Below are 22,677 nucleotides of genomic sequence, written 5' to 3'. Positions count from 1 at the left end.
TCGGGACGAGGGTGCCACAGAGTGCCCCGTCTCTGAGAGAGTAGGTCCGGTCTCAGAGGAATAGGCCAAGGAGGTGCTGTCGCGAGGAGCAAGAGTTCGGAGAACCACGTCTTGGTGGGCCAGTAGGGGGCTACCAGCAAGACCTGCTCCTCGTCCTCCTTGATCTTGCACAACACCCGTGCAAGGAGGCTCACTGGGGGAACGCACACTTGCGTGGGCCCCGTGGCCAGCTGTGCGCCAGCGCATCCGAGCCGAGAGAGCCGCGGGTCAGAGAATAAACTGGGCGCAGTGGGACGAGTCCCGAGAGGCGAACAGGTCTATCTGTGCCTCCCCGAACTGGTCCCAAATCAGCTGGACCGACTGGGGATGGAGTCGCCATTCGCCGGAGATGGGACGGGCCCGGGACAGCTCGTCGGCTGCCCGGTTCCGGTCTCCAGGAATGTAACTGCACGAAGGGACCTCAGGTGCTTCTGACTCCATATCAAGAGGTGGCGGGCGAGCTGCGACAACCGGCGCGAGCGTAGACCCCCCCTGGTGGTTGATGTACGCTACTGCCGTAGTGTTGTCTGAGCGGACAAGCACATGCTGGCCCTAGAGCACGCTCGGAAGCGGTGCCGGGCGAGCCGTACTGCCAACAGCTCGAGGCAATTGATGTGCATGAGGCGCTGGGCTCCTGTCCAGGAACCGGCGGCTGCATGCCCATTGCACATGGCACCCCAACCCGTGGTAGACGCATCCGTGGAGACAACGAGATGCCTGGAAACTCGCTGAATAGGGACCTTGTCCGTAAAAAGCTGAGGTTCGACCACGGGAAGAAGGTTCGGCGGCACGTCGGAGTCACTGGAACTCGGAGCGAGCCGCGATGCCATGCCCACCTCGGGACTCGATCGCGAAGCCACAGCTGAAGCGGTCTCATATGAAGCAAACCGAGCGGCGTACCGCGGATGCCATATGCCCCAGGAGCCTCTGAAATAGTTTCAGTGGAACCGCACTCTTGCCCTCGAACTGTCGAAGACAAGCCAGCAGTGAGTGCGCGCGCTCGTTCGTGAGCTGCGCGGACATGACGACCGAGTCTATCTCCATGCCGAGAAAAGAGATCCTCTGCACGGGGCAAAGTTTGCTCTTTTCCCGGTTGACCCGAAGGCCCAGACGGGCTAGGTGCCGTATCACCAGGTCTCTGTGTTCGCAAACCTGAGCTCGAGAGTGTGCTAGTATCAGCCAGTCGTCGAGATAGTTCAGGATGCGAACCCCGTGTTCGCGAAGGGGAACAAGGGCTGCCTCGACGATCTTCGTGAAGACGCGAGGGGACAGAGCTAACCCGAATGGGAGAACGGCGTACTGGTATGCCTGGCCCTCGAAGGCAAACCGAAGAAACGGTCTGTGTCGAGGGAGAAAGGAGACATGGAAGTACGCGTCCTTCAGGTCGATCGCTGCAAACCAATCCTGATACCGAACACATTCGAAAATGCGTTTGGCCGTGAGCATTTTGAACGGTAGTCGATGGAGAGAACGGTTCAAAATGCGCAGGTCCAGGATCGGTCGTAACCCACCGGTCTTTCTAGGGGACAATGAAGTAGGGGCTGTAAGCCCGGACCTCACCTCGGCTGGAGGGACCGTCTCGATTGCACCCTTCGCCAGCAGGGTCGCAATCTCCGCTCTCAAGACTGGGGCATTGCCACCAACCATCGTGGAGCGAACTCCCCTGAAGCGGGGAAGAGACCGTGCGAACTGAATCGCGTAGCCGAATCTGATCGTTCTGATGACCCAGCGGGAACCCCGGGAAGCGCTAGCCAGGCTTCCAGGAAGTGAGCCAACGGGGTCATGCGAACCACAGACGTCCCCCCGGAGGGGCAGCGAGGCGGGTCGACCGGCATGCGTGCAGGAGTTACCCCGTCCGGATGCACCGTCGAAACCCGCTCCCCGACAGAAGAGACCAGGGAAGGCAGAGCGTTCCACGGGGGTCTGTTCTGCCGGGGGTCTGGCGACAGAGGGGGAAGGGATTGGCGTAGCCCGGGGACGACACACGCACCCTTCCGCGCCCTCCGAGACAGAGAGGAATGAACGGGGCGACGCACTGGACGTCGTGCACGCTCCTTCCAGTCTGTGTGCTCAATGACAGTGTCAGCTTTTCCTCAACCAGCTCAGGGAGCTAGCTAGAACAAAAGATTCTCCACCGGCCCTCCACCGGGGAAGGAGGGGCCCTGCCACCGCCTCCTGAGAAAAACCATGACACTATCACTGAGCGGCCCGCCTCAGGAACATCGCTTCGCCTGGCGTCTAGCGGGGCACGCGGCCTGAGGGGGGGCTCTTTTCTTGGGACGCTTACCTGTGGCCTCCTCCGCGACGCGAACCGGCTGAAGGCTGCTGCTGGGGCCGCGTGGGAGGGAAGGGAGCCGCAGGGGGGCGTCCTCGGCGGCGAGCTGGCGGAGGCGTCCGAGCCGACGGCTGGTTGGAGGCAGCAGCTGGCCGTCGGGGCAGAGAAACCGCCTTCGTCTGCTCCTAGGCGGTCGAGAAGTGCTGGGCAAAGTCCTGGACCGCACCGCCGAACATTATGATGCTCCTGGACCACAGCGGTGGGCATCACCTGACCAAGGGAGCGAGCGACCGCCTCCGTGACCCGTTTAAGGACAAGGTAGGCGGCAGGCTCGCAGCTCGCTTGGTCCGTCACCTCCTCGTGCACATTCCTGAGCAGCTAGCTTTGTAGGTGCTCATCATATGCAGGGCGGAGGCTGCCTGTCCCGCCGCTCTACAGAATCGCGCCGCCATAGACGACGAGAACCCATAGGCTTTGGAGGGGCATCTGAGAGCAACCGCCGGTTGACCGGGGGAGCCCCAGCGTACCCACAGACAGCCGCATCGCCGAGGGGAGGAAGGGCGGGGAACTAAGCACGCTTTTTTTTTTTTTTTTTTTTTTTAGTGCGTGTCAGTTCCGCATGCAACTCGGGGAAAAAAGGAAATTGGGGTTGGCCGTGGCCGTAAGGCGGCAGCGTTACCCAAAAACCAATTATTCAGCCGCGAGAGATCGGGATGGGGCGGAGTTCCACCCCCACCCGATGCTCACGGACGCCCGAGATAGCACGGCCATCATCGCGGGATCAGACACGGCGGCGCTGACGCTCCCGAGGGAGGCAACGCGGCCGCATCCTCACTTCCCGAGGAGTCAAGCCCGCCTAGTGATGCTGTGATCAACATCGCATCATCATCTGGAGCGCTGCCCGAAGCAGCCGGTGCCACCGAAGAAGCAACCGACTGAATCGAACTAACGCTCGCTGGCTCTCGCACTGAGGCGGGAGGTGTGGCCCGAGGAATCGTCGGGGCTTTATCCCACACCATCACCGTAAAATCACCAGGTCCCCGGGTCGACGGGCCCCCTATGGAGGAAACCGATCGAGCGGGGGGGACCGGGACTCTCACTCAAGTGAGATCATTGAGTCTCGACCTCAGTGTAGAGATGGTCATGTTCCCACAGAAGGAACATGAGTCATCCACGAACGCTGCTGCTGCATGCTGAAATGCCCAGGCATACAAAGCAGCGATCGTGACCATCAGATGACGACAGAAATCAATCACACCCAGAAGAGCACGGGCGAACCGTCTTTAAAAAGACGTGCGCGTGCAGCTCTTTCAATGAGAGGAGGAAATTCACTCTTTCAGCGCTGAAGCGACCAGGGAGAAGCGCAAAGTCTGGCAGACCACTGCTCAGATCGCAGGCGATGCAGAATCTCGCTGGGTACCGCCGTCACACCAACACTGAAGAGGACGCTCGTCTCGAAGAGTCTTGAACAGTGCTTTCAGGAGTGAAGAGGTTCTCTTGGCTCCGAAGCGAAAACATACTGCGGTTGCGTTCACTTCCTCCTTTTATACTCACGGAGTAGGGCGGAGTACGCTATGCAAATTTCCGCAGCCCCAAGGCATTGCATGCCATTGGCTCGTGTTTAAATACTCGAAGAGGATTGGCTTTCTATGCGAAACCCCCCAATCTCCGTCACTTCTGACGTAACTCGAAGTGACTACGAAAGGGAAACATGGTTGTACAATGCATTGTTGTGAAATTTTTTTTAGTCTTCAAAGTGAATTAACAATTCTATATAAAATAATTGTCTGAATAAGATTGATTTACAGTATGTTGTTCACTAAAGTAAAATGTAACCTCAGACTTTGATATAGTATCTTTCGACTGTATGAGAATACCATGTGCCAATTTTATGTACACACTTAAGAACACCTGTTAGAGCAGAATTCACTCAAAAGAAGCTTTTTTTGCAGAACACATCAGCTCTCCATTAGCTGAGCCGCTGAGTGATTTGTGGTAATTGCTGAAGGAATTTTTATGTATCTGAAGAGCAAGCTGAAAACTGTGTCATGGCAAAATCATGATTTGTTTTCCATTTGCAATCTTAAAAAAAAAATTAGCCAAAAATCCATTTGTATGCTTTTGAAGGAGATGAGGGGAAACAAGTGCCAGAATGAAGTTAGACTTTTAAATGGAGAACAGACTCTTAAGTGCTTTTTCTTAGTGTAGATGTGTAGATGGGTGAGGGTAAGAGAGGGAGAGACTCACATGGCAGAGTAATGGAAATTTGTTCATTGCTCTCCAGGCAAATGTTTTGTCTGGTTCATAGAGTACAAGAGCTCCTGGTTTCCATGGTGTCAGTAGACATGGCCTTACCGATGACACAGAATCTCACATGTGTTTACTGTCAGAGGACCACATGGTCTTTGTCTTGACTTTTTCTACCTTGAAATGCTACAGAGCACAACAGTAAAGATTTAGAAGTTAAATATTCTTCTAGTGTGGTCTAAGGGTCAACCAGCCTAACCAATATATTTGGGATGTGCCTGAAACCAAATACCTTATTTGGAAAGGAACGGATAAAGACTTCAAAGCTAATGATGAATTCTACTGAATAGTAGGAAAAAATATTTGGCAGACACAGTCACTTTTAATGTTTGCTGGATAACAGTTGAGATAGCAGATAGCATGATATTATATAAACCTCTAAAATCATTATCCAATAAGTGTTTGAAGTGAATGAGTGTAAACTCTATGAATGAAATGAGAACAGAAAGGTCTCTCAGAAAGGCATCTCTCATAAATCAGAGCTTTTTCAAGACGAATATAAAGTTAAATACTATATCATGCATATTTTCTACTATTTAATGTCTATTTAAATGTTTTAAACATGACTAAGTCTAAACACTACATTTGAAAGTAGCCCAGGGATCACAAATCTAATAACCGTGTTGCCTCTTCTGTGCAGCTCTTAGTAATCAGAGCTTTGTCAAGAATAATATCTACAAAAATATTACATTTTATATCTATTTAAATGTATATGCTCCCAGAGCCAGCAAGCATTTATTTATTATTTATAACTTGTTAACAGATTTGCATTTGTATGCATTTCAAATGTTGTTTTAGCAATTTTCAACCATATTTTCTTCAAGCTTCCATGTTTTCTGATCAGCTATTTTATAAAGTCCTCTCATTTGAGGTTGTGGATGATTGTCCTGACATAACTCAAAGTTAGATTTTTTAAAGAAAAAAATATAAGAAATTTTGTAATAAAAAACATAATTTTGAGTTATACAAGGTATATTTTTCTATATCTTTCCACATTCTAACTTTTCATCATGTTGAACTATATAACATTGATTCGTTTTATATGATTTGCCAACACTATCTCACGACCAATTCGTACGAATTCGACGCATGATTAAAAAGTGGCTAATTCGTACTAATTCGTACGACCTCACTCGTACTAATTCGTACGATTTGTCTAAACCCACGTGATGGTTAGGTTTAGGGGCGGGGTAAGGGGTAGGTCATTCGTACGAATTCATACGAATTGGCCAATTTGTAAAATATGTATGATTTAGCAAAATCGTATTAATTCGTACGAGTGAGGTCGTATGAATTGTTACGAATTAGCCACTTTTTAATCATTCGTCGAATTCGTACGACTTGGTCGTGAGATCGGGTTGGATTTGCTCACCTGTTTGCTCAAGTAACATGCAACACTCTCTGTCAAGTCGAAGTTAGTCGCGGACATGGAGCTCTCAGCATCTCGAAAGATGTTGATCTTCGTTTTAGTCCTCTTATCGTCTCAAAGTCTGCTTTCCATGGTCCATAATGTTTGAACAAAACCCTGCTAGGCACGCTTACGCTGTTAAGCACGCATAACGGGCATAACCGACTCAGTTGTCCATGTCTGTCGCCATGGTTACTATTGCAGTACAAGGTCAAACCTGGCAGAAACCGGGGGTAACACGGATATGACGTCATTGACTGGCGACTCCTCACCCCTGCTCACACTCCCGTTTCCTCGGTTAAAAATCGCAATTTTCTCACGATTTACAAATAGTTGGAAACATTTGGGATATTGTAAGTAATCAACTAAACAAAAATATATAACATTGGCCTGGCCTAGTGGTTTTTGGATATTTACTGCAAAAATCTTGCATATTGTACCTTTAAGGCCACGTTTACAAAAATCTGGGTATTTGGAGAAATAAATACTTCCCCCACCTCTGTTTTCAATAATAACATCGTGCACACACTCACATAAATACGCCGTTAAGCGCCATCATAACTATTCCAAACCTATAGGCGGCAGTGTAGGGAGAAGGATAAAGCTATGCAAGCCAGACAGAATCCTCAGAATCGACAAGAGAGAAGAGAGAGAGTTTTTAGAAATAACCGTTTTCTGTGATAAAAACTGGGTTTTCGTGTAAATGAGAGGCCAAACCACAAGGAAATATCTGCGTTAAAAATGAATCACTTCCACATTGATCAATGTTGTCCTTTATTGGTTGAACTTGGTGATTTGGGTTAGTTGCTTTGTGATTTAGGTAAACAGTAAAATTACATCATAGATGTACTTTTAAGCCATTTCTAACTAAATCATGTCAAGTCACATAGATTTATGTGAGGAACATTAACTGTAATTTTCATTTTCTCTGTCTCTTCACAGCTTCACCACACCCCAACCTTGGTGGGAAGCCGTGTTTGAAACTGAAGGTGTACGTCAAGCCTACAAGTGAGTGCGTTCCAGAATCTGTCTCCCATTGTGTTATTTATGGTTATACTTGCAAATAGGAACCAGGAATCTCACATCCCAATCCTCGTGTCCAGTTTGATTTAAGCAGCTCAACCCTGGGAGTTCTGTGAACACATATATTAACTCCAGTGATGGGTGAAATGCTTAGCTTAATTTATTTGTAGGAACTTTGTTCTCTTCATTATGGACCTCCACTGATGTCTAAGACAGCTTTTTTTATGGGGCTGATCATTCGTGTACCATAAACGGTGGAGCGATAGTGTTGCCCCTCGGGGACACTTGCTGTAGGAAGCTATTCATCTCACACAGGACAGATAACAATCAAAAAATGTTGACCTTCAACTAATCAAGGCAGGCAGGTTCAGACGTTAAGAGACCTATAGGGGTTCCCACACACAAGCCACAAACACCAGGATAGCCTGAAGTTAAACACAGAGGTCTTGGTTTATTTAACCCCTCATCCCAGGTAGACATGTCATATGGGTAACACTGTTTAAATCGTTCTCCCTCATGTCAGAATAGTCCATAAAATATACTCATTAATCTTGACTTTAATGTACAACATTTGCATTTATCACACATAGACCTGCTCATTGTCATGGATGACGTGGCACTGAAAAATAGTCAGAAATTAAAAATATTGTGCAGCAAGAGGTGGACATTTTGAATGCTGTATATTTGCTCTATATTTACACATACTGTACAATTTTTTAGATTTAGTTTTGTTTAGAACTTTTTTTTAGTTGAGATTGATATTTGCTAGTTCTTAATTCTCAGTAGACAAAATATTTACTTACGAAGTATCTGTCATAGTCATTATCACTATAAACTTGTTGCTTATTAGTATGCATATTACTTGGATATTGGCTGTTTATTAGTACTTATAAAGCACATATTAATGCCTTATTCTGCTAGACGTTATTCTACATCTCTTTAAACCTACCCAATAAAAGCTACAAAAACACCTTACTAACTAAGCAGTAAATTATGAGTTTTTTGAGGTAAAAATCATAGTTAATACTAGGGATGGGTATCGTTAAGGTTTTATCAGTATTACTACTCTTACCGATACCGCTTATCCATCCGGTACTTTAACAGTATTCTTATCGGTTCTTTTTGGTGTTTTTTTTTATTATTTTTATTTATTCATTTTTTTTAAAAAACAAATTAAGAACATAATTAAACTTTATATTTTGAAATGTAAAATAGAAAAAGCAAAACGAAGAAAAATATTTTTTTTGTTATTAGCAGTGAGCAGGCTTTTTTTGTTTATACAAAAAGGACACATAAGAAAAAAAAAACCAAGTACAAACACAAGGATACAATTAATCAAAGATACAAATAATATACAAAGTGCTTTAATTTCAAAAAGGTCTACTAACATATCTTTTCAGGTAATTGTTTCTGTCTGAAAAGAAACCTAGTAATCAAATATAAAATAGCACTGACTGTATAGTTTATCATAGATAGAATAATGCTTATTAAATCTAAAGTTACTCATTCAAAAGCTGTGAGTGATTTTCTCTGCCTTTTGTTGTTTGATTTGCATTAATGGCTGAATCGTCAGCAGGTTTAGGCTATTAGACTGCTGCCCCTTTAAGGCCAAGTGCAGATCTAATGGGGACTGATGCACCATCATTTTCTCCCTATTATGTACGTCCATTTAAGACATAATTGTGTTTAAGTGAATAAACTGTGCTTAAGTGAATCTCAGAGCTGGTCATTTTGACATTTTTATGAATATTTGATAGTTAAGGACGCACAAAGCCCAAGTATAGGCTACTTTTCTTGTCTCGTTACAGTCCGTTTCGGAGCGCGCACCGCCTTGTGAACAGCGTCTCTTGCGCAGGTTTTTGTGTTTTTAATAGCCATTTTTTTATCTTGCAACAGTAGAAGACAGCATTTTGCAACAATCGCCGATCGTGCTGATTCTGACGGTTACGTTTGGGTTTTAGGAAGAACTGACAGCGCTCCGCAGTGCTGTGAAGTAACGTTAAAGGAAGTTCTCTTTCATCATCTCGTTTCGAGATCCACCAATGGGAAGGGAATCCGTACCTGACCTCTGCAGAAGCATCCAATTGCACCAAGTCTGGCTAGACAGACAGAAGCGCGCAGCCAATGCCCGGTGAGGCCACACCCCTCACCCACAGGCATATAACATCTGGGCGCGCGGCTAATCCTCAGTTGTCATTCGCTTCTCGCGATCTCTGCAATCTCAGCTCGGTTAAGTTTTTTACTCTGCTCACCTCGTGTCTACAGGAGGACATATCGGCCCGATCAGCCTCCACCGGACGTGACAGATTTAATTTAACTGCTGCTGCGCATTCGGTGCCGCCCACGCTCTCGTTATTTCTCACCGTTCTACATCTCGGCTGTTCGCCACGGATTTCTCCCTCTTTTTTGCTGGTATGTCTCTGTCTAAGCCTGCGGCATCTCCTGGGGATTGCTTTTCATGGGCCTGCCCGGCCGCGTGTGGAGGCCTTATCGCAGCTAAAGATCTCCACCAACTTTGCATTGTTTGTCTGGGTCCGAAGCACGCTCGGGAAGCCCTGGAGAACCCCAATAACTGCAGTTTCTGCCTGTTACTGCCCAGGAAGCCGCTTAAACGTCGTTTCAAGGTAGCAGTGACACAGTGCTCCGAGCTCAGCACTACGGGCTCAGACTCGGACGGGGGACACGGTGATAACGACGCGCCTCCGAGGGCCTCTCGGGACGCATCGTCACTCGTCTGGGCTGACCAGCCCAATCCCGCCTTCCCCGAGGAGGACATCTTCGGGGATAACCTCGCTCTCGCCCACGAACCGGCCGGTTCGGGCGAAGAGGAGGATGCGGCCATTCTTGGAATTCTTGGAATTTACCGCCCACGCGGCTCTTCCTCAAGCCATCCTCCTGGAAGTGTGTGAATGAGCGGCCGCTCGTCTCAACATCGAATGGCCACAGGGCCACTGACACAGGGCGCACTCTCCCGTGCCATAAAACAGAACGACTGGTTCACATCAGTCGATCTGAAAGATGCTTTCTTTCACATAAGCATTTATCCTCCGCACAGGAAGTTTCTTCGTTTCGCCTACCAAGGCATATGTTACGAATTCACAGTTCTTCCGTTTGGACTCAGTTTGAGTCCCCGGTCTTTCTGTCTGTGCGCGGAGGCAGGCTTAACACCTCTGAGAATCCTGACTTACATAGACGATTGGCTCATCATAGCCGAATCGAAGGAGAAGGTGTTGCAGGACACCAGCCGTGTGCTCGCGCACATCACATCGCTCGGGTTCCAAGTGAACGTGGGCAAGAGCAATCTCACGCCCAGTCAGAATGTCATTTTCCTGGGTTTGGAGTTGAACTCGGTTGCTATGCGAGTGCGTCTCTCTCTGGAGCGTGTCCGCTCTCTAATGAACTGTCTGTCACAGTTCAGAGAAGGGGCGAAAGTACAATATCGCACATGTCTCAGGATGCAGGGTCTCATGGCTTCATCCACCCAAGTTGTGCCACTAGGACTCCTGAGGATGAGGGCGTTCATGAAATGGGTTTTGTCGCTGCATTTCAGCCCGATTCCCGATCTTTGCCGCTCGGTTACAGTGCTCTGCTCTGCAGCCCTGCGCCATTGGAAGAACGCAGACTTTTACGCACGGGGAACCCCTCTCGGGGCGGTTACGATGCGGAAAGTGGTGACGACAGATGCATCCCTAACAGGCTGGGGTGCCACCCAGGAGGGCAGAACGGTGAACGGTCTGTGGCCAAACAGACTACGTTCAGCACATATAAACTATTTAGAGCTTTTAACCATTTGGAAAGCTCTGAATCTTTTTCTGCCTCGCCTGCAGGGACATCACGTGCTGGTACGGTGCGACAATACCACGGCTGTAGCGTATATCAACCGTCAGGGCGGCACGCGCTCGTCGAAGCTTCACCTTCTAGCTCACAAGCTTTTGGTGTGGAGCAGACGGGTTTTCCTGTCGTTACGCGCGACTCACGTCCCAGGCATTCTGAACATTGGCGCGGATCTGCTGTCAAGGGGAAACCCAATTTACGGAGATTGGCGTCTTCATCCGCAGAATGTGGAAATGCTATGGATGAGATTCGGACGGGCGAGCGTAGATCTATTCGCCTCGCGCGAAAACTGCCATTGTCCTATGTTCTTCTTGCTAAGGGACATGGACGCGCCCCTTGGAGTAGACGCACTGGCCCACCCATGGCCCAGAGTGCTCCTGTATGCTTTTCCTCCCCAGTGCTTGATAATTCCCTCATTGGCCAGGGTGAGAGAGCAGGTTCTGTCGCTCATTCTGATAGCACCCAGATGGCCCAAAGCACCGTGGTTGGCGGAGATAATTCCTCTGTTATACGCCGAGCCGCTGTGCCTTCCCGTTCGCACGGACCTATTATCCCAAGCCAACGGGGAGATTTACCACCCCCACCCGGACAGGGTGGCTCTCTGGGCCTGGCCCGTGACAGGACGAACCTGAACGCACTTGGGCTTTCGCCGCGTGTGGTCACCACTATTCAGAATGCCAGGGCCGTCTCCACTCCGTCCTTATATGGCTGTAAGTGGCAAGTGTTCGAGGGGTGGTGCGATGGGCGTGGTCTCACATCTTATCAGTGTTCAGTGCCTGATATTTTGTGTTTCCTTCAAGACCTCATGGATAAAGGAAGGTCCTTTTCCACCATTAAGGTCTACTTGGCTGCTATTTCAGCCTGTCATGTGGGTTTTGAGGGTTCGACCGTCGGTCAGCACCCTCTAATCCGCAGATTTATGAAGGGTGCACGTCGCTCCTTGCCAGTCGTCAGGAGAACTGTCCCAGATTTTTAAAAAGTCTTAATTTGACCTTATACAATTTAAAGACTTAAAAATTTTAATTTAAATACTTTTTTTTTTAAATCTGAGCAGCAAGTCTTGAATTCAACATCATGGCATTAAATTAGAGCCCTCTTATTGCTGTGATGTGTGTACAGGTAGTGTACAGAATCACAGAATTAATTTATAAAATGGAATTTCGGAATGTCACGAATTTCTCCACTTTTTGCTGAATAAATCAAAAGTAGGTCAGGGCTTGACATTGCCGTTTGTACTGTACAGGATAAGTGGATATATTGAAGTATTGAAGGGATAGAGAATTTTACTTGCCTGGCTAGACATACAGTATAGCCTGATTAAAACGTCAATAACAAAGACAAACAAACTAGTGAATCACCAAACTGTGTGAATTACTCATATTTTATTACTTGTGAGCACATCACACACAAAGAAACTCAGGCTATGTTTACACGGAAACGATCTGAAGAGAAAATAGAAAAGTGGCTTTGCGTTATCACTTTTTTTTCTGCGTTTAGACGAGCATTATGGGTGGAAAATCTGCATGCATATGGTGACGCAACAGTGTGTGAAATTCGATGTAGTATGCACTCCAAGTTAGGGATGGGACGATAAGCGGTTTCACGATAAACCGTGATAAAATGTACTGACGGTTAGTATTATCGTTTAAAATTTAATTATCATTAAAACCGTGTTTGATTATCGCGATTTTAATAACTCACTGAATCCTGTCGGCCAGTCTGACGCAGGCGCGCAGCACGCAATATTTTCTTAAATTACTATTCGAGAAGGAATGGCGGAAGGCAGTGACCGTGCTCAGGAGATTTTTCAGCCTTTTAAGAGGACCAAATCTGAGGTGTAGTCATATTTTGGGTTTTACAAAAGTCCTAAGGGAAACTTGATCGAGGATGGTCACCCTCTGCCGAACAAAAAGTCACTGCAATAGAAACACTTCAAATCTGCCGAGTCGTCTTGTGTGATCATCACCCCGCAAGGCAAGTTAACTTTGACCTTTAATACCAAAACTACGTCAGGGAAACAATTGGGCATGAAATGTTGTTTTGAGTTAAAACATTTTATGTCACTCACTTGAAATAGACGTGAAGCTTCCGCGAAGAAAAGTTCGTAGCAAGTGGATTTGAGTCAACTTCAAACAAGACTATTATTAAGAGTGATATTTTAAGGGATAGTAAAGTATAGATACATCACGTTTTAAACCGATTTTATTTTTACCACATAATTACAGGGACATATTGAATTGATAATGAGATTAGCTAATGATTTAAATCTTACCTGTTTATGAATTAATTTTGTAAAACAATCATCCAGACAAGATACATCACACCAATATTATCAAACTCTGTAAACAATAAATCAACTCTGATTTAATTTTCAATACAATTTAAAACCGGAGACACAAGACGGCAAGTTGTATTTGAATGAAACAAGAGCACGCGTCCGTTGTGATATGGATGTGCGCTGTGTAATAATGCGTTGCTATTGATGACGGGCATTATAAAGAAGCAAATGCCATAGAATAGAATCTTGCTTAAAAAAACTGCATAGAGAGGCTTGTTTTATTTGTTGTTTGTTGATTTTCAATTATAAAACTTGTTGAAATGTTTTCAGTGTGAGCATCAGTTCTTTTTGAGCACTTTCATACATTTTTAACAAAACCGTGATAATATTGATAATCACGATTATTTTGGACACTATAATCATGATATGAAATTTTCATACTGTCCCATCCCTACTCCAAGTGGCTAAGTGACAATGTGAAGCACCTCCATACAACAACACCAAGTCTGCGCGCCTCTCGCCTGCGTACAACCTAAACTGTCTAGCAGACTTTTGGATTTTTACCCTTTAGACAGGAACGTCTTTGGAGCGTTTTTAAGATTTAATGGTTTTAAGATTTAACCGGTGGAGCATTTTTAAGATCCACTCTGGAGGAAATATATATATTTTTTTTCTCGTTTTTTTAGCTCCAAAAACGTTGTCGCTGTGTAAACAACAGGCACATCTGATAAAGTATTTTTACGTTTTCAACCACGAGCGTTCTCGTATAAACAGGGCCTCTGTTAACATACTGCGGTAAAAAATCTAAATCGAATTTTTCCATTATATATTTCATACAGTTAAACAATTAAACATAGACAGTTTTCATACATTCTGATTTCATACGACAGTTCAAAGTAGATAAAATTGAGGCAAAGTAGAAAAATTTGAAGTAGATAAAATTGAAGACATTTACATTTTAGATGCAAATTCCTGCAATATAGAGCTCCGCAAGCTGACGTCACGCAATCTAAACTCCGCCATTTTGGCAGGCAAATCAGGAGAGCGCCAGAGCGGCTGTAGGAGTCTTCGCCAGTAATTAATTTTTCTATGACCCTCCAAAACGATTGTGACTTTAACAATTGTGAAACTCTCTAGGAACCCACTAGGTCCACTAGAAACCCGCTCAGTGTCAGCTTGCTGCGCCATTCCCTTCCGGTGGACCAGATGTGTGTGCTTATTTGCTCCAGATGAGTTCCAAATTGGTGAACCCTGTTGAGTTCCTCCACCACCCTCGACAGTCAGACATGGTGGAGCATCTGATGCCAGGCCTAACACTTGCATTGGTGGAACCTCTGCTAGACTGGGTGTTTATATGTAGTGATCCCTGTGGCGATCCGATATGTGTGTCACCCCTCTCAGTGAGCCCGTGTCTTTCCTCTCTGCCGGTGTAAATTCCACAGGTGCTGTACCACCACTAGGAGACAAGGTCACCAGCTTGGCTCCTCAGCGGAAACCAAATATGCAATGCATCAGCTTGCGTTTTAATACCCGTGCTGTGGGGCAGTTCATAATATGCAAATCTCGTATGCCAACATCCATTGGCTCGTTAAATTATACTCGAAGTAGATTGGTCTCTCAAAGCTATCCCAATTCGTCGGTTCACTTCCGACGTAACATCTCTGTTCCCTCCTTCAGGGATCGAAGGTAACATATGAAAAGGGGTGAAGGTAACAAATGAAAATCAAAACTATATAAAACCAACATTAATTACAGAGTCCCAAAAAAACTTGTAATGTTCAATCTAAGAATGTGTAGTTTGAGGTCCCATATTTTTATCAAATCAATAAGGAAATGGAATCAGAATAACAATTAGAATGGTTTTCCTTACTATTTGCAGTCATAATTTAGGCATTGTATAAGTTTCGAGGAGAAGCTACAGCTCATGTGACAGTCCATTAATGTGATGTAATTGTTAGCAAACAGAGAGCAGTTCAGACAAGTTGTTGCAAAGGTTGTTGTTTCAGTAGGTTGTGGACTTTGGTAAGTTTTGTTCATAAAAAAATATAAGTGCATAGAGGATGGAGAGAAACAAAAAGAAGAGCAGATACCTGTCAGTGAAAAGCTTTATCATCTGGTGTGCTCTCTCCATGTCATTGTTTATTTTCCTTCTCTCTGACTTGGTGGAATCCTTGTCTTGTAGTAGACATAAGGGTTAATCTAAACCCCAGACCCCATTATAATGTCTTTAGATATCAAGAGACTGGAATTGTTAGACCTGACACAAAAGCTCAATAAAAGGCAGGCTGGGAAAAAGGATGGGCCAGGGGCTAGAGGTGGCAGCAATGAGAGAGTAAACAATGCACAGAAGCTGCATCCTTTTTTACATATGACTGATTAACTAAATCTGATTGAAAATAGTATATATGTGTGTGTGTGTGTGTGTGTGTGTGTGTGTGTGTGTGTGTGTGTGTGTGTGTGTGTGTGTGTGTGTGTGTGTATATATACTACTGTATATATATATATATATATATATATATATATATATATATATATATATGGGCGATCTGAGTATGTGATGAAGAAAGAAGTCTTGTGACGGTTCTCTTTCTAACACTGAAATATGAAAAATAATATTCGCAAATGACTTTAATTATAATGTGTGTTCAAGTAAAAAAAATCAACAGAGGCTATATAAATATGTACAAAATATGAAATATATTTCAAATATAAATATAAAAAATATACTTTAAAAAAATGTGTATATGTACACACTTTCTAAAATATATACACTACTGTTCAAAAGTTTGGGATTGTGAAGATTTCATAATGTGTTGTGGAAGCGAAAAGTGGAAGCGATTAGGAACAGCAGCAAATCAACCACAAAGCAGAAGACCACATAGTCACAGAGTGGGGTCACCGAGTACTGAGAGGCATGGTGATTCCAAATATTGAGAGGTCCAATCTTCCACTGGCATTAATATCAGAAAAAACTGCAGCAGGATGTGTGTTTCCATGGCTGAGCAGCTCCTTGCAAGTCTTATATCACCAAGTGCAATGCCAATGCCAAGTGTGGGATGGGAGTGGTGTAAAGCACACTGCATCTGGACATTGGAGCAGTGGAAACGTGTTCTGTAGAGTGACAAATCACACTTTTCTGTTTGGCAGTCTGGTGGGTGATTCTGGATTTGCCGAATACCAGGAGAATGTTACCTGCCTGAATGTATTGTGCCATCTGTAACATTTGAGAGGATGGATAATGGGTTATGGCTGTTTTTCAGGGGGCCATTACTAATCCCCTTTCTTCCAGTGATGGGAAATCTTAATGATTCACCATACCAGGACATTTTGGACAATGCTATGGTTCCAAATTTGTGGGAACAGTTTGTAGAAGGACCTTTTCTATTCCAGCAGGACTGTGCCCTAGTGCTCAAAACAAGGTCCATAAAGACATGGAGTTTGGTGTGGGCTAACTTGACTGGCCTGACCCAAATCCCATCGAACAAATGCTCTATTGGATGAAGGGGCAAAAATTCTGACAGAAACACTCCAAAATCTTGTGGAAAGCCTTCCCGGAAGAGTAGACGCTGTTTGCTGCAAAGGGGGACCAACTCCATAGTAATGTCTATGTATTTAGAATGCATTGTCATTACAGTCCCTGTTGGTAATAGTCAAGTGTCCCAATACTTTTGTCCATATAATTATATATACATTTTTTTATATATATTATGCAGATTCTATAATAAAATAATGTTTCTAATTATTAATACAGTGAGTTTAAAATGACAGCCCATTCTCACCCCCAAGGCGTCACTTAACTGACGCCTTGGGAAGCATTTGGACATGCTTCAATATCTGACGCTTTAGGCGCCCTTTTTTCTCTCCAAGTGCTACTATGAGATTATTTTTATTTGTTATTCATGTGGATAAAACATATTTTGAGTTTCTATAAAATGTTCAAATGCTCTGGCAAAGGACAACTACAAGAAAAAAAAACTGAAATAAAGCTTTTTTTTGTTTAAAAAAGAATCTTTTATTTACAGATTTTAAAATGTGAGTTTGTATAAATATGTGTATAAATATGTGTGTAATTAAATGCTTTATTTTATTTTTTTTGAAAAGTGTGTATTCAAAAGTTTGGGATTTTTTTGAAAGACAATACTTTCAGTAAGCAAAGTTCTAAACTTTCTATTCTTCACTGAATTCTGAAAAAAAAAAAAACACGGTTTCTACAAAAACAGCACAACTGTTTCAGCAATGACAATAATAAGAAATGTTTCTTGATCACCATATTATAATTATGTAGGATCATGTGACGCTGAAGACTAGTAGCGATGCTGAAAATGAAGCTTAGCCACTATTATTAATATTATTATTATTATTATTATTAATTATTAATACAGTGAGTTTAAAATGACAGCCCATTCTCACCCCCAAGGCGTCACTTAACTGACGCCTTGGGAAGCATTTGGACATGCTTCAATATCTGACGCTTTAGGCGCCCTTTAGCGTCAGTAAGATGACGCCCTAGGATCGCGTGTACCCTACCCCCACCTAAACCTAACCGCGTCCTCTAACTGACGCTTTCCTTTCGCCTAAAACGTCAAATATTGAAGCATGGTCAAAGGTGACGCCTTGGGGTGAGAATGCGTTGAAAATGATTAGTCTAAAATAACATAAAAGCATGACACCAAACCAAATCATGATCTGAATGAGGACTGAGTACCCCTGAGGCAGAAACTGTTCCTGCAATGAATATTTTCAATGATCAATGAATACCCTATAATCACTCCTGTGCCGAAGATTTCTGAAATGCACATTGCTGTTGTCAAGTTTGCTTTCTACTGTTTGTAAGTAATCTGGAGCGGACAGAAAAAGGCAAAGGTGTAACATGATTATTAATATGCATTATTTCTCTTCCTTTCTCTCTCAGATGACTCTCTGTACGAGTCTCCAGAGCCTTTCCTGACAGATGACTCCAGCAGTGGTTGGGCATTAACGCCCAGCCTGTGGCTCATGCTTCCATTGCTTCTGCTTTTGTGTCCCTCATAGCATTATAATCCACTGAGCCTGACCACTCCCAACCTGCCCCACCCCATCATACATCACAATGACATGCCCTGCCCCATGAGATCTGGTGTCTAGTGAACAAACATTGCTCCTCACCTGCTCTTTGCACTGTTGAAATGGATTTTTACCAACCCTGCAATCCGGCTGGACAACCGAAAACCATCTCTAATTTACAATGACAATATGCCTCGCCCAAATGCCGAAATATTGGCATTCTTGCATAGGCTTTCTTGCTCGACAGACAAAAGACGTGAAGTGGCCAGCATTTTTGAATGTGCTGTACTTTTCTGCCAACATCCCACTATCATCCTCGTGTCAAGATTCAAGCGACTGTCCTCTGAATCTCTCTGTTTGTCTGTGTTTACCACCTACCTGAGCCTTTACTGTCACCTGAGCTCAGTTTTCACAATTGTGAGATCATAAAAGTGTGCAAGTGAGTTGTGCAAGTGCACATATGCCAATGTTCGCATATGAACAGATGTACAGAGCAGTCACAGTCCCTTAAAAAATTACTAGAAAAAAAAAACTTGTTCTATTACTCATTGAGTGGAGGAGACAAATCTGTGAATCTGCCAAAGACACTACTTAAAACTTTTTTTAATAGGGGGAGTGGGGCAAATACTGGTTTGGAAAGAGATTACATGCAACCATGGAACATTTCAGGCTTTTAAAAACATGGGAGGGGAGTGACAGATGACAGTGTAGATTATTCTGTAGAATTATCTTTTTTGTCATACAAAAAACAAGAATGTTGCTTAGATTAAAAAAACAAAAAAACAATAGCTAAATATGGCCTTTTTTCACTGGTGCTCAATCTGAAATGAGTTTATCTGTCTCAAACTGAAAATAATAATAATAATAATTTTCTTAGTGAGTATTTTTGACTTGTTTTCCAGTAAAAATATCAAAATCTTATTTTTTTTTTATTTACCCCATTAAAAAATTATGCAGCCCCTAAAGTGACAGAAAAAAAGACTTTCACATGAGAAACGTTTTGCATATGCACAAGAAACTTTTCTCTGAAAATCTGTCAAGAGAACAGAAATGTTCTTGTTTTTTCACACAAGTTTTCCATATATGCATATTTCCGAAAGGATTTTTTTTTTTTTTTTTTTTTTTTTTTGCAAAACTGTGAACAAGAAAGTTTTATAAAGTGTTTTTCGTGAACACAATACATTTCTCATCCACATGTGCAACACACACAGAAAAGAAAACGTAAATTTGAAAGTTTTGCACACAAGTTTTTTGTACACACGTAGAACATTTGTGCGCATGGCGCAAATGCCATTTTAGGGGTTCCATAACAAATAATTTTCTGTTTTTATTTGTTTATAGAAAGCATAAATCTAACAAAAGTTTGTGAGGTTTACACTTAAACAAAAAAAAAGAAATATCCTCTGAAAACATCCTCTTAATATCTTACGCAGTTTTACACAACACAAAAATACAGATTAAGAGAATGAATTTTTGCAGTGTATACAGTGCCAAGTGGAAGAGGGATGTCTGTGTCAAAGAAGTGTTTGTTGTCAGGTCTACTTTCTAAATTTTGTCCCAGTCTCTCTCTCTCTCTCTCTCTCTCTCTCTCTCTCTCTCTCTCTATAGCTGTCATTTTATTAATGTGGTCTTTTCTATGTGCCGCTCTGTCACGCATAGATCTCCCACACTTGCACTTGTGCCCTATATCCGTGCTGAGAAGGACCGCTGAATAAGAGGCCCCAGGACCCTGAGTGCCAGGTAACTGTGACATCATTATGACATCACAGGCTTTGGCATAAAGACTGACGGACCGAGGCCTTGCACTGCAAATAGAAATGCTACATAACATGACTCCATATGAGGGATTAAAATCCACATAGCACTTCTCTTTTGTGACAATTTCATGAAAAAATAAATAAATAAATAAATAAAATAACAGAAAGGAGAAACTATAAAGATGTGGGAATATTAGTGCGTTGGAATTGTTTTGTGACTGTAATAATATATGTCATGAAGATTTCAAGGCAAGTCGGCATGGATTGTCTGAGTGAATGAAAACGTTTTTTGTTTGTTTGTTTGTTTGTTTATGTCTGTTGGAACTTTTATATTTTACTTATTCCTGTGTTATTTTTAACTTTGCAAAAGAGCAAAAGAAATTATTCATATGTGATATGAAATTATAATGTAGACCCTTGAATTATTAGAGCAACGATGGTACCAGTTCTGCAGTTAAATGAGTCTAGACAAGTCAGATGTTGCTGTTGTTGTTGTTGTTGTTGTTTCCTGATGTATCATGATGCATTCTGGTACATGTAGTCCTGAATATTTTTTTTTCTCTCCAAGTGCTACTATGAGATTATTTTTATTTGTTATTCATGTGGATAAAACATATTTTGAGTTTCTATAAAATGTTCAAATGCTCTGGCAAAGGACAACTACAAGAAAAAAAAACTGAAATAAAGCTTTTTTTGTTTAAAAAAGAATCTTTTATTTACAGATTTTAAAATGTGAGTTTGTATAAATATGTGTGTAATTAAATGCTTTATTATTTTTTTTTTTTTGAAAAGTGTGTATTCAAAAGTTTGGGATTTTTTTGAAAGACAATACTTTCAGTAAGCAATGATGCATTAAATTGCTAATATTTATCATCATTTAAAAAAGCTGTTCTAAACTTTCTATTCTTCACTGAATTCTGAAAAAAAAAAAAAACACGGTTTCTACAAAAACAGCACAACTGTTTCAGCAATGAAAATAATAAGAAATGTTTCTTGATCACCATATTATAATTATGTAGGATCATGTGACGCTGAAGACTAGTAACGATGCTGAAAATGAAGCTTAGCCACCACGGTCTGTGTACGTTGTGTTCATTCGGTTTTTTTTTTATTTGATATTGAAAGTAGGCTCATTTATTTTTTTATTTTTTCCAAAAAAAAAATAATAATAAAAAATTAGAATTCGGCTTGATTTTTATATTTTTATGTTCAGGGATCGAAAATGGAAAAATGGCTTGAATATTCAATTTCCACATGTGGGCGCCCCTTTCTGCTGATTGGTCAACCAAAGATCAATGCTTTCCGTTCTTCTATAGTCCTCCGCTGCTGGACGGATTCTTAAAGTGTTTATTACAAAATAAACTCTCTCTAATCCAACAACCGGACTAATGCTTGACACAATTCGTGCTGGGCAGGGCATAGAAAGGGTTTTCTTCTCTATAGGCATGGATTCGACAATCTACACTAGAGAAATATTAGCTGATTATTTCAGAAATATTTTGTAGATTATCTCGCATCTGCACACACATGTCCCATCATTAGCCTACTTCAAAGCTGGGTATAACCCAGTGGACAGCGCACAGACCAGTATCCATTTAAGTGTAAATATGCAGCAGTCATAACTATTATTTTAGACTGCACATTGAGTTTTGGACAAGGGACGAAGCTTAAATATGATAGATATGAAAAGATATAAATTCCATTATTTAGAGTCAATGTCACAGGGCATCTATTTTGGTTGTTATTCTATTCGTTTTTTTGTTGGTTTGTTTGTTTGTTTGTTTTTCATAGCTTATAGCTTTCATAGCTTATTATGTTTACCTTTGCAAGGGCAATTATTCTAATATTTTTTTAAATATAGGCTATTTGTCATCTTTTATCAAATAAATGGAAATTTAATTGACAAATTCAATTAGAATAATAAGACAACAAGCTGTTATCAAATTAAATTACTATCTTTTTTTAATCTATGGTATCAACCAAAAAAGCTGCATCTGAATTCTGAACTGGCATGTAGGCTAGTCCTATTAGCCTACTATTAACTGTTTAATGCTGCTCAGAGGAATTACACAGTAATTACGATTACATAGTATTATGATATTAACGTTTAAAATATAATATTTTGAATAGCCTTTTAAATATGAAATTAATGACAAAATAAAACAATACTTAGATTATGAGAGTAAGACCCCCAGTAGGTGGCAGCACATAACTGTCCATAGACATATACACTAGACCTCACCTTGGGGTTCTAAGCATGCGTCAAAACCACCTTCATCTTGGAACAGCGGTCTTGTCATAGGAAGTAACGCTGCTATCTCTGCCTTTACTTCGAATTCATTGATGGTGGCAGACTTTTGTGCAGCGTATGATGTTCACGGATGAAATCTGAACTAGGAAGAATGTTTTTTTTAAAAAAATAATAATTTTCTTTATGGAATCAATGATAAATACATGTCTGACCGTTGGAACAAACCAAAAAAAACAAGAAAAATCGCATTCATGATGATTTATGGTGATTTTATTTCCGTTAGACCTGTGTCTACTACATTGACGCTGATGCATTAAAGTGGAGGGGCTCCCCTGTTTCTATTGACGCATTCGTTCCAATGAACTTGGAACGAATGCGAGGTGCCAAGGTGAGGTCTAGTGTATATGTCTATGGTAACTGTCTAGTCAGTCGAGATGGTCCTCACTGCGGAACATGAAATCA

General features: G+C 42.6%; 1 protein-coding gene across 1 annotated transcript in view; it reads left to right on the top strand.

Moving 5' to 3' along the window:
* Positions 1-20,852, top strand: part of efna2b (ephrin A2b) — a 206,759-nt gene extending 185,907 nt beyond the window's left edge. The window contains exons 3-4 of the mRNA XM_039655467.2: positions 6,972-7,037; positions 18,077-20,852. Coding sequence (XP_039511401.1) covers positions 6,972-7,037; positions 18,077-18,195 — 185 coding nt within the window. The 3' untranslated portion in view covers positions 18,196-20,852. The remainder of the gene's footprint in view (positions 1-6,971; positions 7,038-18,076) is intronic.
* The last annotated feature ends 1,825 nt before the right edge of the window (positions 20,853-22,677 follow it).

The sequence above is a fragment of the Pimephales promelas genome, chromosome 21 (assembly GCF_988280905.1).
Source record: "Pimephales promelas chromosome 21, fPimPro1.hap1.1, whole genome shotgun sequence".
Classification (NCBI taxonomy): Eukaryota; Metazoa; Chordata; class Actinopteri; order Cypriniformes; family Leuciscidae; genus Pimephales; species Pimephales promelas.
The sequence above is the reverse complement of the archived record's forward strand: the minus strand, read 5'-3'. Positions and strand labels throughout refer to the sequence as shown.